Source organism: Saccostrea echinata, unplaced genomic scaffold, assembly GCF_033153115.1.
Source record: "Saccostrea echinata isolate AGI-Se365-2 ecotype Australia unplaced genomic scaffold, CSIRO_AGI_Sech_v1 ptg000058l, whole genome shotgun sequence".
Taxonomy (NCBI): Eukaryota; Metazoa; Mollusca; class Bivalvia; order Ostreida; family Ostreidae; genus Saccostrea; species Saccostrea echinata.
The window spans coordinates 5749813-5768529 of record NW_026889807.1 but is presented as its reverse complement, the minus strand read 5'-3'; the positions used below and the strand labels follow the sequence as shown (position 1 = coordinate 5768529).

General features: G+C 31.6%; 1 protein-coding gene across 1 annotated transcript in view; it reads left to right on the top strand.

Annotated features, from left to right (window-relative positions):
* Positions 1-1589: 1589 nt before the first annotated feature.
* The window catches only part of LOC133174599 (dynamin-like protein 2), a 31667-nt gene continuing 14539 nt past the window's right edge, over positions 1590-18717 (top strand). The window contains exons 1-2 of the mRNA XM_061309700.1: positions 1590-1729; positions 17937-18127. Coding sequence (XP_061165684.1) covers positions 1590-1729; positions 17937-18127 — 331 coding nt within the window. The remainder of the gene's footprint in view (positions 1730-17936; positions 18128-18717) is intronic.

The window sequence follows — 18717 nt, the reverse complement described above, 5'->3', positions numbered from 1 at the left end:
TGCAAAGTGCTAGATCAGATCTAGCGTACATACGTACATACGCAGTATATCAATTAAAACGAATTGCAAGACTCCTCATTAAAGATTTACCAGTAAGACTTTGAAGGGTCTCTCTGATCACAACAGTACAAACGTAACGGGAACTGCTGCAATTACTAAAATTGGTATATCAAAACGGTAAATGAATAGGAAACAATGAAATAAAGATGTCTTTTAAATGAATTTTATTGTGCAAAATATTATCAACCTATTTTTCCCATCTTCAAATAAAAAAAAACTTCCCTTTGGTAAAATCCTATATTTTCTGTAAAAAAAAAAAAAAAAAAAAGACGGAACGAGAAATCTCAATACCCTGATTTTGTTCATTTTTCTTTATCTTTGAAGTATGTGATGTGTATGCATAAAATTTTAAAAGCTTTCAAGTTCAGATGAAACATCCCTTTTACAATAAATTGTGACTTTTACACTTTTACTTTTACATATCAACATCCACTATCTTTCAATGATATTGAAATCTGTCATTTAAAAAAAATACATTTATTGAAAGAAGAATAACCATGTTTAAGGCTTAGGCACTGCATGTGCCTCAATGCTGGATTGAGTTTTATTATTCATAAAGCAATGGTTATCAAAATGAATTGCAATAAATATTGAAAAAAAACGTAGGTGTCTCTAAAGTTATATCTATGCATTCAAACAGTTTGCTTACATTCCTGGAGTTAATTGCATTTCATTTAGCAGATCAGATACGTTTGTAGTCATCCAGGCATTGCAAATTGCAAGTTCTGAGGCCACAATTCATAATGAAATGTAATTTGTCTATCATATGTAGAAAATCGTATTCATGCACCTTATCATATATTATGTTCTTTTTCCTGCACTTTTATTTCTTTACAAACATTCCTATCAATCAGAGGCTCACTGCTATTAAAAATCGGAATTTCTACAGAAAGCCTTCAGACGCTTTCGAATAGACAATTTTCTTTAGACTTTGAAAGGCAAAAGTCTTACAAAAAGAATAAATAAACGAGTGAATAAACACAAATCTATTTTGTTTGGGATTACAATAAAATATACTGGTTTTAGATATATAATTAATTGACTTCTTTACAATTCCAAAAATGTAAAAAGTAGGCTCCATCCGTCTATCGAATGCTGTTATCAATTTTTTGTCAGAAAAAAAAATGACTTGGAAGATCTTCTATTAGTATTTACTTATCTATTTATGAATCGTTCTTTTAAAGCACTTTAATTTTTTTTTTTTTTCAATCGCATTACTTTAAAATTCAGACAGTTAAAGATTTGCAGTCTGCAACTGGCGCTCACCATAATTTATAGTGAGTAAAGATATTTCTTAAATCAGACAAAAGTTACGTATAAACGTTATTTAAATGCGTAGTTTCTTAAAATATGTAAACTTTTGGGGTTTTCTTTTAGGAAGAAGAGGGTAAACTTCAATGTTCTTAGTCACTAAAGCTTCAAATTGTGACTGATATTTTATCTCCATTTTAAATACATATTAACGATTTTTTTTCGTACTCTAGAAATCTATGGACGCAGAATCGACCAAGAAACAAAATAAAAGAAATATGGAAGGCATTACAAAGCAGCAGAAACATGAAAAAAATGATGCAATAGAGGGAACAGATATTCAAGAAAAAGTAGACGTTAAAGAGGAGAAAGAAATGCTTAGACAACCAGATGATCTGCATTGCAGTAGCGACTTCCGGTAATCATTTTGTGTGTTGAATTATCTTTTTCATACGTCGTTTAAGCATTCACAATGTTTCAACGTGAGCACTTGAACCACTTCACATGCATAACGTCTAAATTTCACATGATCAGTTGTAATCTCTATCTACACCCCCTGTCAAAATACAATATACAAGGGTTGTCCGGTAAAATCGTGGACAAGTTGTCTAGAGTGAAAAATAATCATCACTGCGATTTAAAATTTTCACTACCCTTGAGTACATTTTTCATCAATAAACATAGCAAATTTCAAATAGACATATGCTAAAAAAAAATGAGATTTTAAGTTATGTGGTGTCGCCTTACGGCGCACGGATGAAAACGTCAAAGTGTCTTAAGCAGCGTTACGTTTCCTCTTTGCTCTTTGGGCCTGTACAAAATGGCAACAGTCAGGATCAAATCATCGTTATCTTGATTAAATATCAAGAAACACACAAAGAATTGTAATGAAATAGAGACACAAAAGGTTTAATTTCTCGTGTGAAACATGTACTAAGTATGTTGTTAAACTTTTCCCTCGCCATTCGATTCGGTGCCTCGCTTCGCTCAGCACCAAATCTCATGGTACTCGGGAAAAGTTTACCAACATATACTTAGTATGCTATAGACAGTACTCTCACGACCATTCAACTAAATAGGCTATGTTATATCGACGGTCTACAGTGACATCGTCTTTCACTATTGCCAGTAGCTGTTTGTTCGTATGTTTTGTTCTACCCTGGGACTCGATGAAAAAGCTTCCGCTTGAAAAATCTCATTTCAATAGTATACTAAAGATCTAGTGTTGTTTTTAATTTTATTTCTTCTGTAGTCATTTAAAGTCTCTTCATTAAAACTAGCACTGTTCAGGCTTCCATTTGGTATTGCAACTTACATACGACGTCAAATGTGACGTCAGAGTCTAGATCGACGTACCGAATGTCACATGCGGTTTGAAGAGACGGGTGTAAATTAAAACTGAATAGGTATCTGCGCTCGCCCTAACGGTCGCACCATCACCATATTAATCAATAGTAGCCATTTTGCGATTTTCAATATGTGCTGAGAACACAATAGGCTTAAAAGATAGAAATATGCATGAAAATGTAATGCTGTTTTATTGCATTTTAATTGCGCGTTCGTCCAGTGTTGGTTAAAAAGGGCATAAAGAAGAACATTGAGGTTCGAACCTTTGCATCAATTACATGTTATAAGTTTTTGTATCATCCACTCTGTTGGAAAATGGGTCATTTTTCAACGGAGGTCAATTTTTTATAGGACGCACACATTAAAAAAATGACCCCTAGGACTCTTTTTCTACAAAAAAATCATTTTTTTTTTCTACGGCTGGGGGTTATTTTTTGTAGTTGACATATGACTCCCCGGTCATTATTCTATTTGGGGTCATTATTCGTCTTTACACCGTAACATGATCAAACGTCGCCGTTTTCTTGTGTTATGTTATCCACTTCCCCACACAAGTGTTCGGGAAACTGCCAAAATTTATGCAAATGCCTCGAAATATTCCAAAAGACGACATAATAGATAGTGGATTAAAAATAGGATAATTTTTTCCGCAGCACTGTCTTTTTAATACTTTTATTTCGAAAAAAAAAAAAATACTAGTGTATTCTCTAATGAAACCCTTATATTTTGATCGTGCGCCGTAGGGCCGTGCCCAGTACATATTGAATCATAATAACATCATTATTTTTGTCTATATTTTATCAAAAAAATTAAGATGCACTTAAGTATGATAAATAAACATTTGCTGAAAATTTCAACTAAGTGCACCCATTATATTTCGATAAAAACGCTTTGTCCACGATTTTACCGGACAAGCCTCGTATTTTGCATTCCAAACATTATTCACAATTGAATATGCATTGTGAAAACTTACTAAGATAGGAAAGTCTTCAGAAATAACTACATTGTAACATATTTTTTTTTTTTTATTATACGAGAAATGTGTTAAAGGGTTTACATGAAGGGGACATTTAACATTGCAATTATGCATGTAAAATAAGAACGTTGAGTACATTTATTAATACATATTTAAGTACTCCTATGAAGCCTCTGTGTTTAATAAATCAAAGATGAATAATCATTTTGAAATTCAATTGAAAATATAGTTTAAAAAACAGTCATCCCCCCCTCTCAATTTTACACAAATTTAAGATTTAGAATTGAACAGTTTATTTCAGTAAGATGTTGTTCGGTCGTTAGCTCAGCAATGGGACATTAATTTAAACATTAACGTTTGTAACAATAGTTGTGACCGGTCGGAAGGGATGCTCAGTCCAAAAACTGATGTTTTTGGATGTCCGCGTTTGCACTGTTTCCAATTTCATTTATATATATATATATATATATATATATATATATATATATATATATATATATATATATATATATATATATATATATATATATATATATATATATTGTATATCTCAAATACTGTTCGTTATCTCCATATTTCACGGAAAAAATCTCTATAATTACGTTTTACCGGTTTGGTTCAATTTGATAACTCTGAACACATCAAGAAAATGACCCGCGAAAACTGCTTTTCGTTTTTAACGATTTTACTCTGAATTTTCTGGACATTTTTTCATTACCGCTCAAGAAACTCTATTTTTTTTTTTTAAATATTAGGGATTAATTTTATTTTGCAAGGATATGTGTCAACCACCCTAGCAATATATATATATATATATATATATATATATATATATATATATATATATATATATATATATATATATATATATATATATATATATATATATATATATATATATAGTTAACTATTATTTGCTATATTGAATTATAGGGACAACTTTGACACTATGAAAACTATAGTTTTACTATAGTGATGACTTTGTTACTTTGATTTACTATAGTGATATCTATGAAAAACGGATTTATCATAGTGATAACTTTGACGCTTTGAAAAATTTAAATTACTATAGTGATCATTTTGAAAACTTTGATTTACAATAGTGATCAGTATGAAAACTTTGATTTACTATAGTGATCACGCTGCCACTATTAAAACATTGAAGTTCTACAATGTTCACTGTGAAAACTGATTTATTTAAGTTATCAATCAAATATAATTTACCGGTAGTGCTAATGGAACTCAAGGATGCAATAAGTCAGACATTCATCATTTATCATTATTTCATATTCTTAATACGTGCACCTTTAATATTGCATCTCGTACGCAGTACAGTTAAGGTGCGCAATGGAAATATCGGCGATTTTTCATGTTACAAAATATTTTCTATTTCAGGATGGCGATTCTTTTTTGTACTTAACTAATATCGGACAAATGTAATTATTGTTATTAACTACATATTGAGGACGATTAGATTGGTTATTAACTACATATTGAGGACGATTAGATTTTCTATTTAGACTTGTCACGTGATGTGGCAGTTACGTGATTTTTCCACATATGCTTGCAGTATTGAGGTCACCTATAAATTTCAATAGTGCAAGCACATAACCAAGTTAAAATTCGAAGTTTAATTTTTAAATAATTTTAACACCCATTGTATTTTTTGAAAAGTGCTGCAATCCTATATAAATTCTACTATTTCATTATTAAAATCATATTTGTATGAACACATACTGAATTTTTGCTGGTCAGCTTCATCATATGGAGAAATGGTGTACAATTTATTCTTGAGATTGCCTCCACGTGATTTATTTCTCATTAATATTCATAAGATACAGAATAAACTCGAAATTCCATTTCTTTAACTTTTTATGTTAAAACCTGGAAACCTGTTTCGTTTTGGGTTTTTTCCTCAAGCCTCCGTCATAGTTATATGGGTAGATTTTGTGTAATTAACAGCTGACCACTCAGGATACCGTTTTTTCTGTCATTAAGTAGGTCACATTGATGCAAGAAATTGCCTTTTTCAAATTAAAAAGGCAGTCGTAACTCCTTATGAAATGGTAAATCATATGTAATTTATCAAAATAGGCTCTCTTCTGAACATCTTAATCGGCGGAAGAACTCTGTCAACTTGCAATAAACACTATACATTTCATCATCAAAAATGATAAAAACACCAATTCTGTACTCTTTCCTTCATTAAAACAACATTACTATCGCTGCAAATTTTCAAGTCAAAAAGGCGAGCGGGTTTGTTAAGGCTACACCAAAAGATATCCTACTTGCCTTTACAATATGACGTCATAGTAAGCTGTATGATGTGAATTTTATAAATAATGATTTCTTAATATCTATATTTACTAGATCTTGTCGTTTTTGGGTGGTATAAATAGCTAAGTATTCAGCACGGGGTTTAAATACCAATCATTTGACGTCATAACTATTGATCAAATATTTGCCGAGTGAAATTGAAGGTGACGAGAATTCATGTAAACAAATATATGAAATTGGAGTTTTAAAGCATATACCGTGAATGTTATGTGTGATTCATAAGGAATTAACGATTAAGAATCAGACACGCTTATATATCCTATCATGTTTTCTTATAATAAACACAGGAAGTGCTTTGAAATCCCGATCCGCCTTTCCTCTGTCGTTCTATAACAAAAAAAGATGCAAGAGTTCAACACTACGCCGCATACTTTGAAACATAATTTTTGTTTGTATGGAAAGTTTGTATTCTATAGTACTTGGAAAGTGCTGCTAGAATCGTGTGGTTAACACGAATTGATAACAATTCCTTGATCGTATGTATAAAATGTCAAAATTTTGGTAAGGTTTCATGCGAAACTTTGGAATATTTTTTTTCTGTGTCGGGGAAGTAGGATTCTAGCAGCACTTTTCTTGGCCCAATGATGTTTTTACATAATTATTTTCACCAAAAGAAATGAATTGTCTTCGGGGTAGTGTTGAACTTTTCACTTTTTCATTAAGGCAATTTTTCTATTTATAGACGTCACGTGATGACGTCGTAGTGGAGTGTTTCTCTTAGCCTAAGACTCAATGACGTCTATGCAATGAATAATAATAGTAAATGTTTTATCTAAGGCTTTTCCGATTTATCAATGTTACATTTTACGAAAAAAGTCAAAATTCGGCGAAATATGATCTGGGTACTGCCTTAATATCCCTGCGCGCTGCAACCTTCATTGTAGTATCAACAATCTTGTCATTTCCGGTAGAAGATATTAAGAAGAATCAAACCATCGGCGGAAGAACTTTATCCGAAATAGCTAGGAGATAAAAAATTGCGATATTTTGTACTTTTTCTATATAAAACTTTATGAAATCGGCCGCCATGTAGTTCCAATATGGAGGATATGCAAACGGGCAGAATGAACATCATTTCTCCATATGTTAAATATAGAAATAATTAATTCAGTTTCAACATTTCAACAGGATCGCAGCACTTTGCAAATAGCTTAATACTTCTAGAGTTGTCGATTAAAAATTTGTCATGATCCATTGAGGGTATGCCCTTGCACTAAATCGATTTATTAAGACTCTTAGGTTATCCTCCAATGTACCTGCATACAGGTATACGGCAGTATCCGTTAAATAGGAAATGTACGGAAAATATATGAACAAAATGATAAAAATGACATTGTATCTAAATTAATGGCCTCTTAAATATCTGCAAATAATATTTTATTGGATTATAAAATACACTTCTTCGTTGTGAAAATATTACTTGATCCGCCTCTCACTGCATACAAACTGTTTTAAGTTTTACAGAATGACGTCATATCGACAAGTGCAGTGCGATCAGTGACTTGTTTAAACCTTGCTACATGTAGTATGCGATGCTTTAAAATCAGTTTACAGTTTGGGTTGTAAAGGCATACATGTTATCCTGTGATGGAGAAAGTATATGACAGAATCAAAATCTAATAAACCAAAATATGCGCAAAATTAATGATATTTGGATCGGAAACAGAAAAGTAAGAGTAAAAGAAATACTACCCTAATTTTGACTCAGAAATGAACTTTGACGACACATACAGGTGATCAAATTCGAATCAAACTTGGAACTGTTTTATTTGAATTCTATTTTTGAGGATATATTAACTGCAGCATTGTAATGGTGAGATGCAAATTGTGTTCTGAGTGTTGGATTAGCCATGAGCCAATCTTCGATCTGAAATGTTTTTCAAATCAAATCTTGAAATGTTTCATTTTTATTTATTTTCTACCGAAATATTAGCTGCAGAAGTGTAGTGTTTATGGTGCAAACAGTTTTCTGGGTGGACAATTTAATATTAGACGCACTTCTATCTGAAAATGAATTGGTTGCTAAAGTAAAGACAGGGAGACGGTTAAAAATGATGTCTGTTCTGTTGCCCAGCGAAAGCAAACCGGGGAAAAGATATGTCCTTAGTTTGGCAATTTGTTATGAAACATCGTCAAGTAACAATTAGAAAAATGGTTGTATATCTTAACAATAGTATAAATATTAAATCTCTAAAATATCGTTTACTTAAGCTTTAGACTTTAAACATATGAGATATGATAAAAAGAAGGCGCCCATACTTTATCCACATTGGATAAACGACTCTCGAGAGACAGAGGACTCGGGTTGTGATGGGTCACCATATTAATTGTGGGAAGGGATATCCTTATCCACCCATCCTATTGCCGAAATTTGGCCATTTCTGACAGATGGACTGTTTTTGTTATTAAAAATAACTTGCATGGTAATAAATATAAGACTCGGAAAAATCTTTTAGCTTCTCTGAACAGACTGCTTCGGAGCATGTCACGTGACTGGCTGGATCAGGTGATTGGCGCATGGGCAGAACAATGGCAGATGTGCATTAAAATAGGAGAGGACTACTTTAAAAAATAATAAACACTCAAACTTTATTCTATTTCTTTTAAAGAAGTAATTCAATTAGTTCGCGAACTTTTTGATCACCCCTCGTATATGTAAATTAAAAAAAAGTATTTAATGTATTTGTGTTTGTTTCCCTCTTGAACACGTTCCAAAGTTTACCAGTAACTATCCATACTGTTTGTTTTAACAGTCCGTTCTTTTTGAAAAAAAAACTGTCCATTCTTAAAAGAATGGACAGTTTTTTCAAAAAGAATGGACACTTACAGGTAACTTAATGGATTGTTTGAGGAGTTAGCTCAACATTAAGCTATAGAATGGACAACACAAAAGGTGTACGTCACAATCATGTTTTAAATATATCGAAATTTGATTTATTATTTTTTTTTTAGTAAGATATTCCGAAATAAACCTGAAAACAGCTCATTTTGTAGTTACTTTTTCTATGAATATTCAGTAGAATCTTGCTTTTTGCCAAATGTCTAGAAAATATTCATGAATGAAATGACTAATAAAGAGCTAGGTACGTTAACTAATGTCAACAGGCCCTGCAAAATGTTTAATAAAAAAAGTTTGCGTATTCTCACTAACCATGTATATTTTAGAGTTTATGATCCCAAGTCCTTGTATATATAAATGATTGAGCGGATCCAAGCTTCTTATGCTGTTATGTAATATCCAAACCTATGAAGTATCTGGAAAACAAGCAATTTTCTTCACTTTTCACTCGGTTTTTGGGAAAATTCGATGTGACCACAAGCATAGGCCACGAAGATATCTTAACCAGAAATACTATAACACGAAGGGGATTGATTTATACAGGTTTCGTTCTGGCCGTGGGCTGTGGCCACATTGAATTTTTACAAATTTTGATATTTTCAATCGTCTGCTATACGGATCTTGACGTGAGGGGAATGGAATATTAGCTTGGTAATTTGATTATATTCGTAGAAAATAAATAACAATTGAATACATGATTATTTTATAGAAATCTAAATGATAAAATGCATTATTTTAATAACTCAGTTGTAAAAAAGTTCGAATCCGCGACCACCTTTTTTTACTTTCGTTTTCATTCCAGGCAACAATTCAGGAACAAGCAAAACACAGGCAAATGTACACATAAAACGTCTAAATTTCTGAAGGTCTTTTGTAAAAAGGTATAACTGAGATGTTATTGGGTTGTTAAATTTATAAAAAGGCATCTCATGTTAATCTTAAGGCAAAAACATAACGTCTCTAGCTTTGTACATCGAACTCTAAATATATAGACGTCTTCATTGTTTACATTGACAACATACAGTGACGCGCCAAAAGTTTTTCCCATTTTTCAGTTTTTCGTTCGATATTTTACTATAAACGGAACGTTGTTTTATCAAACATTTTGATAAAAAAAAATAATAATAATAATATTAATTGAGAATTTCTCATAGTAAGCGAAAACTGTATTCAGATGATTCATTTTAGATATATAAAAAAAAATCTCAAATTAACGACTTTTTATTATTTGTAAAAATGCTGGAAAGTTCACATGTTACAATGCCCAGATGAATTATTTAAATATCATAGCACGTACGTCACACCCCTTCTCCAAAAGCTTAAGTAGTACATACTTATACTTAGTATAATTTAAGTCTGATAATCTTCCAATGAATTAAATTTATATACCATCACCTAGAAACGAAAGAAAAAAAAAACAAAACAAAACATACATACACCATTTATTATGTTTTTATGTCTGATACTGATAACTGAGAACAGTAGAGGCATAAGTATATGTTATTTATGTCCCTGAAAGCAGAGAAACAATGCGGTTAAATTCAAGAGGGAGAAAGAAGAATGGGGAAATTACATATAACTATTAAGTTTTCCTTCAGAGAGGTTAAGATGAGAATAAATAAAATAATATTCGAGGAACATGATACAAATTATAATAAAAACTTATGAATGGGACAGCTTCATATAATTTTGTGAAATTCTAAGATGCTGAAAATATATATTTTTAAATTTATTTTATATATCTAAAAAAAATTTTACTAAGTCATTTATATTACACCCTCCCTTTTGTAACAGGAAAAACTTTCCAAAATATTTGCAAATTCATTGATTTTTACAAAATCAAATAATATTAATCATAAAAATATCTTCCTATGAGATATAAATGTATACAATTTGATACTATACAATTATTGCATGACGTGAGGAAAATATGAAGATTAATTCCACAAAGAAAAATTATATGATTTTTTTGGGTTGAATAAATCTTCATGTTTCCTTTACATTCATGCAATAGATTCTTATTATAAAGAAACAAACAAGGCCTTTGAAATAAACACAAACTATCAAAAAGTTACTGGAACACGTAAACGAAGTCCTTTGGACACTTCATTTAGATTTTTTTTTTTTTTTTTTTTTTTTTTTTTTTTTTTTTTTTTTTTAGTATCCTTATTGAAGAAGACCGCCAATTTTGTCATTGCATTTAACGCTACTTTTTTTAAATTTTGTGATGTCTGCTGTTCTCGGGAGTTTCGTCAACGAACGATTTACAAGTATTGCGAGAAAATGCACGTGGTGTTCCGAGGATGTTAAATATGATGAAAAGCATGACGACGACAGGGAAATATGAAGTTTTATGGCCCCGTTACGTGACAATTTAGAACCAAGCAGATAACGCGTTGTAAAGAATAATTATAATGAGGTATATAAAAAAAGATGTATGTGTGCATTTGTGTGTGCGTGTGTGTGTGTGTGTGTGTGTGTGTGTAGGGGGAGGGTCCCACTCAGGCTTTTTTAAGCTTATATATCATACTTAAAATCTCGGAAATCAGGAAGTTGAACTACTTGGCCAGGGGTCTCAAGGTACATGTAAACCCTCCCCCCGACCCTTGCCTCTGAAATCCCCCCTTCACCATCTTAGGTGACGTACGTACCAGGAAGATATTAGTTTTGTCTTTTGAATATAGAACATATTTAGCGTTACGATATAAAGACATAGGCGAATTCTTTTCAGACCTTAATTTCTTCTTGTTGTTTGTCCCCAGATAATCAACAGTCAAAGTTCTAAAGCTGAAGCCACGAGAAGAATGAATTCAACATGACGCTGGTTGATGCGTTATTAAAAGTCATGTTTGTTTAACCTTATGCTTACAGTCATTTTGAATAACCCCGCGTTTCTAGACACTGGTAACCTTATCGCTGTAATTTGCATCCAACTTAAGACAACCCAACGTAACAACGTTTTCGTAAAAAAACAATTAAAAGAAAAATCGACATCTTTAAGGTCGCAGATAAGTGCGTATGGCCCAGAGTTGAAATGTTACAACCTTTTTATGAAGGGTTGAAAAAATATACCTATCTTATTATAAACCAAGTCAAAGCTTAATAAAAATTAAATATGTCATGTATGAGATGAGTCGACAATCTTCATTCTTCTGATATCTTAATATCGATTATTGGAGGGATGATGGATATGTTCAAAAAAATCATAAGTAATGTCCATGAAAACAGAACAGCGTCCAACCATAAAGTTATGTGTTGATATGGTGAAAACGGCGTCAGAGACATAATTAATGATTGATAAAATTACTGGGAATAATTGAAATATTTTTTAGCTCATTTGACAAAGCAACTCATCTCATTTTTCGAAAAGTTTTGGAAGAAAAGTATTGCCTGAATTCCCTATTAGACAAATTAAATTAAATTTTATCAATTCTATTATTTGAATTTGCATCAGCTGTTTTGTATGGCTTTGCAAGTTCCCTGTTGGTAAATTAGGAAAATTATTTTAATTTATTCTTTGTTAGTCGACACCTTTTGTGTGGTCCAAATTCAAAGATCAATTTGCAAGGTCTTAAAGAAAATACTGATGGAAATAATGAAGGCATGTCACCTAGAGCTTGACTCAGACTCAAAGATATGTAAATTAGATCCAGTCTTTACTAAATGTATGAGTTTTGACAAATAAAAAAAGTTAACTTTGACGTACAGTTCACAAAGAACCTTAGGGTCAACTTTGATTTTTTTTTTTTTTTTTTTTGCTATTTGATATACCAGTAGCTTACTTTCATCTCCCCTCTCTTCCTTCATTTCTCAGTATAATAGCGACCTTGACTATCTTTTTACTTTAAACAAAACCGTGGAGTAACTCAGAATTTCAGGATTCTGAAGTCAATGAATTTTACTAGATATTTCTTAAGTTGTAGTATCGGTTTTGACATGCGGAGGCGGAGGGGTGGGGGGGGGGGGATGGGTCAAACTTGAAAATCCTATTTCGTGGGAGGGAGGTCCAACTTCTCAACTTCTTCCATATCATTTTTTTTCATACATCACCATATACCCCTGCAACAAAAAGTGGGGGAAGGGAGCTTCTAGCCCTTCAATGGACATTTTCGATAGAAAATGTACTGTTTGAAAAAAAGGGGACAGCCCCCCCCCCCCCCTACTTCGAGCCTGAGTTATTATTACATCCTGGTGATATAATTCCTCATTATTTTGCTGCCCATTGATCTTTTTTGCATGAATAATTTAATACTTTTTTTTTTTTAACTTTATTGATTAATCTAAAAAAAGGGTGATTTTCGGTATCATAAAATTATAATTTGAACCTTAGTGTAAATAGGTCAAAATTAATGCTAAAGTAAGTAATATTCCCTCGTTTACTGTTATTGTTTGTTAATAAAAGCTTCATTTCAAGGATCTTTTTGCATTCTCTATCTATTTTTTTAAACATTCCTGAAAAAAAAATAATTTATTTGTGGAGAAAAATAGACTGCACATTATGCAAGCGCTAGCGATTTTGACTGCAGTCATGATATTCACGTATATCGATACTATGGGGGTCATTTATTCTTTAAAACACTCTTTTTTGTGCAATATTTTCTTTGAAGGAAATAAAATATGCAATGTAAATATTCTAATGTAAGATTTTTTACGTATAACATACATTGATACATTAAAGTTGTTATTTAAATGTTCTAAATTGACAGCAATAATATCGTAATAGTGCTCAAAGCGGTTAAATGCAAGAAAATACTTTTCATTTTTAGAGGGCAATTCCAACTAAACTATAAAAGATAGATAAAGATTGTTCAAATATTTATAAAGTGTACATACTCAAGTCACTTCTTTGTAATTATTTTACATTTTCAAAGAAGGGCCGATTTTCAGTACTAATGTACCTGGCTCTTTGCAAAAATTGCATAATTTATTTTGTTAAAAGTTACTTTAGAGCTGTTTTTTTGCGGAATGATATATTTTTTAAGTTTGGAAAACACTGTTTTATACATTAAGTTTGTTTTTAATCGGCTTATAAATTTAATAGAATATCATAGAGAACTCTTCATAGTCTTATATGCAGGTATACAATTTTACAATAATTGCAAAGTATTAGTGCTTTTCATGCTTTTGATGCTGCAGGCAGATATTTATGAGAAATCTTAGCAACGTTTTAATAGCAATTCTCTGTATCCACTTAAACTTCTTTGCCACGCATGGTAACCGATTTTGATGAAACTTTGCCCATTATTACAACTTGACACCAGAAACATATATCAAATAAAATTTCGTTGCTATGTGTCTTGGTTGCCATGGTAACAGCCAGAAAAGTTGGAAAAATTGAGATTTTCAGCTACTTTGAATCTTTATTAAGCCTTAATAAAGACTAAGAAAAACAAACAAACCATTCTCACAAAAACCTGACACCTTGTTGCCACTTATGCTATAAAGAAACTATTTAGAATTTATCTCTTAGTAAGTGGTAACCATGGGTACATTTGGAATACCTTTTACATGCTGAAAAATGCAGAAAAACGCTCAATATTCACTAATGATAGGTGTTAAATGATCAAACTCAATCAATAACCTAAGAAAAAAACAATAAAAATATTTGATCTTAAGTAATTAGGTATTGGCAATATTATTCTAAAAATTACTTTCATGGTTGCCATGGTAACATGCAAAATATGTTGCTAAGATTGGGTTAATGATACTATCTTCAGGAAAAACAATAAAATTCATGACTGGCATATATACATCCTTAAGACCTTGCAACACCGACAACATAAGAAAAATTGGGATTAATTGTTACTTTGCAGTGTAACCATGGAAACAATGTACCAGTTGTTTAAAGTGATATGTTTTGCTGCCTTAGGGATTTACTTACCTTTTATTCAAGAAACATATTATTTGACTCACCGTGAATAGTACTTATCTGGTAGAACTAAAGTTGAATTTCATATATTGATAACGTTTGTTGAAAAATACAACACTGTTGCTATGGTAACCAAGAAGGGAAAATGTTCGATTTTGTTAATTTTATATCGATATTAAACCCTATTTGCATCCAGTTAGAGATTGGGTGGCAGTCAAAATCTAAAGTCAGGTTAGTTGTTCATAATTATCAATCAAAAAAGTTTTGGGAATCTACATACAAGGGTACGTATCCAAGGAAACAGAATATTTTTCAGATTTTTATGCATATTTTTTCGGCTTATTTCCATAGCAACGCTCTATTTAAAGAATTGAATTTGAATTTTTTGAAATGTGAAAATTAGGGTCACATGAACGTCTTTAAAAATTGTTCATTAGTTACATAGAAATATGCTTTTTAAAAAGATAGGATTAGATTTAAACACTAAGAGAGTAAATTTAAAATCCTTTCTTGGTATTAAAGCCATGGCAACCATTGCCAACCTATAGGAAATATCATATTTCTTCCGTGGTATATGTTACAAGGATCATTTGTCTATTATTTGCTTGCATTTCAACCTATAATTTATTTTTATTCTTAAGTGTATGATTTTATAAAATTTATGAGCAAAATTATTACTTTTGAATACTTTGTTTCCATAGTAACGTATGTAATAGTTGATTTACCAAACATGTTTATCATGCATTTAATACATCAGACCTTCAACTTTCAGACACAATCATTGCTACTTGTTTGCTTTGCTGCAAACGTTAACTGTGGGACTCTGAACATGTTGAAAAATGGCATTTTTCAAACTTTAGGACATGTTGCCATGGTAACCATGACACGTACCAACCAATTTCTGCCTGATCTGAGTTTACGGTATCAAAGACTTTTATCGTAGAGAGTTTGGAGAAATTCTGAGACTATGCGTGCCACAGCTCCTATATAAAAGTTCAAGTCGTTACAGAGAATGGCTCTTAATTCTTTTTCAATTGTGCAAAAGTTATCTGAAAAGCACTGGGGATTAGCTGGCTAAGTATACATGCGGGAAATATTTAGAGGGAGGATTTGAAAAAAAAAGGCTATGATTTTCAGTTACAAATTCTATTGCTAGTAAACAACAAATAATTATAAAAGTGGAACACCCTCCCATGACTAGAAATACAACGCACCTGGTATTCATTTGCACTAAAAGTCACTAAAATTCTTATAAATACGACGGTTGTTCAGGAAGTTCGCGGACCATGTCAACTTTTCGTTATACTACTTTCAACATATTTAAAAAAGCACAGTATATGTAAAAAAAAATTTTTTTTGTTGATTTGTAAAGTCTTATTCTATTCGATTTAAAAGAAATCAATTTATTTCATTTTAAAATTAACATGTTTTGTAACCCGGGAGCACATTTAACAACATCAATGTAACATCAGAAAAAAATAGCGTCATGAGGTTCTCATAAATATTCTCCCTATACATTTCACACAGTCTGGTTCAATATCTGCTAATTAAAAACATCTCTCTATCAATTGAAATTTAACAATTGTTCCAGTAGCGTAATTTTGTTTGTCAATGTTTTCTTTTTACCGCTTAACTGCTTTGATAAAATGAGCAAGACTGAAGCGCCTATCTCTTTCCAAGACCTTACTAACTTTTAATTGATTTTTACAGAGTAACAGATCGTCCTTGTCTGATACAGAGTCTATATCATTCAAATACCGCCTGGGCCATTTACACACAGGTGTATGACTCGCTTTTGAGATATTTCATGCTTCCTACGCATTTTTAGAGCTTATTCTGGCGTTTTCCAGAGTACAGCACAGAACTGTGGCATTCTACGTTCACCTTTTTTGCCTTTTTCAATGAGGACTACGCATCTTCGGAAATTGATTTTTTTTCCCGAAACAAACCATTTATTCAAAGTTTGCAATATGAAACGATGTAACAATTCTTAAATTGAACGAAATATTTCGTTATAAGCTATTTTAAAGAGGATATAACTACACACATTAATTAGTAAATTGTTTGTAAATAACTACATGTACATTTTGACCCGCTCCGCCAACAAATGTTCGCAGTTTTTAACTCTGAATAAATTTAAAATAAATCATGATATTTGTAAAATTGTTAATACAAATCATTTGCATTTATGGTTAAAACATTTCTACAAAATTTGGATATGATATGAAGTTAAATCCCACACAGCAAGGTTTAAACAAGTCAGTGATCGCTATGCACGTGTTGATGTGACGTCATTTCGTAAAACTTGACGTAAATACTTGTCTTCTTTATGATTATATTCATATATTTTCTGTACATTTTTTTTAATTGACACTGCCGTATAGATGTACACAACGATCTAGTGCAAGGGCATACACTCAATGGATTATAGTAGGCTTTTACAAATAAAATTTAGAAGTACTAAGGTATTTGAAAAGTGCTGCGATCTTGGTGAAATCTTGAAAATGCATTAATATTATCTATATTCAATGCCGTTGACCACGAAAATATTCAGCATGCGGTCACACAAATATGATTTTAGTAATGAAATTGCAGAATCTTTAGAGGATTGCAGCATTTTTTAGAAACTACAATGCGTGTTGAAAATATTTATTAACTTAACTTTTTTAACTTGATTATACAATTGCACTAGTGAATTTTGTAGCTGACCTCAATACTGCAAGTATATGTGCTAGAATCACGTGACTAGCATCACGTGAGAAGTCTAAATATAAAATCTAATCGTCCGCAATATGTACTTAATAACCATAATTACGTTTGTCCGCTATAAATAAAGTACTAAAAAGAATCGCCACCCTGATTAAGAATATATTTTTAATCACAAAGATTGTCTGTATTTCCATCGTGCACCGTAACTGTACTGCGTGACAAAAGTTCGCGAATTTTCCGATCATTTTTAGATACTATTATACAAACCCATAAGTAATAAGACTCGGGTTTAAAAAGGAAAAAAAAATGGCAGAGTATTCCAGTACGTACATGTACTTCTGTGACTGTTGATTTTAAAATTATTACACGAGTTTTTAATTTAGAAGAATTGTACTAAATGTTTTTTTATGCATAACCTTTAACATCCAGTTCAAACGAATTGGAAATATACGGCATTCCTTCGTTAATGTTGGCGTCAATTCCCTTTGATATGCTTCAGCGGGACTTCATCTAGTTGTATAGATTTTAAATTTGGTAATATATTTCAGGAATACCAGAGGTTACGACTGTCTTCAGGAAGACATAGGCGATCTATATAGTTCCTTGCAGACATTAGTGGATGGACCTGCCTTTGATCGTCATATTCGAACTGATCTGAACAATGTGAACGACATAAATAATCAGTTAGAACTGAGAAAGAAGGACCTTATGATGACAGATTGTGCAATTGTGGTTGCTGGTAATTCAGTGTTAAATCTTTGTAATCAACATATGTTTACAAAAACCCTCCGAAAGGCTTTAGCGCTTGAATTCAAATCTTTAGAACCTTAACAAAAATTGCAAATACAACAGTATCAAAGTAGCAGTGATTATGACGTTGAAGTAAGTGGAATGTTTAATGTCTATATTATGACGTCATAGACACATGTTATATAATAAAATGATATGGAAAATGTTCAAAGAAATTATTGGTAATTTATGAGGAAATATTAAGTTTTGGCTTTAAAATAAAAATGGAATTAAGGAATAACTATCTTCTCAATTGTTATTTGCGACCGTTAATGCTGATTTAACGGTCGCAAATAACAAATGAAAAAGATAGTTATTCCCATTCTAATGCAATTTATGCATTTTGTTTGATGTTTTTGTCTTATTTTGTTGAGTTCTGGTACATCAAATACGTCATGAAGCAGTTTTTTTTTTTTTTTTGTTTGTTTGTTTGTTTGTTTGTTTTTGTTTTTTTTTTTTGGGGGGGGGTCTTTCTATTGTGACGTCACAATTAAAACCTTTCACTCCTTTTTATACTCCTTTAACTGCCTCAAACATCAG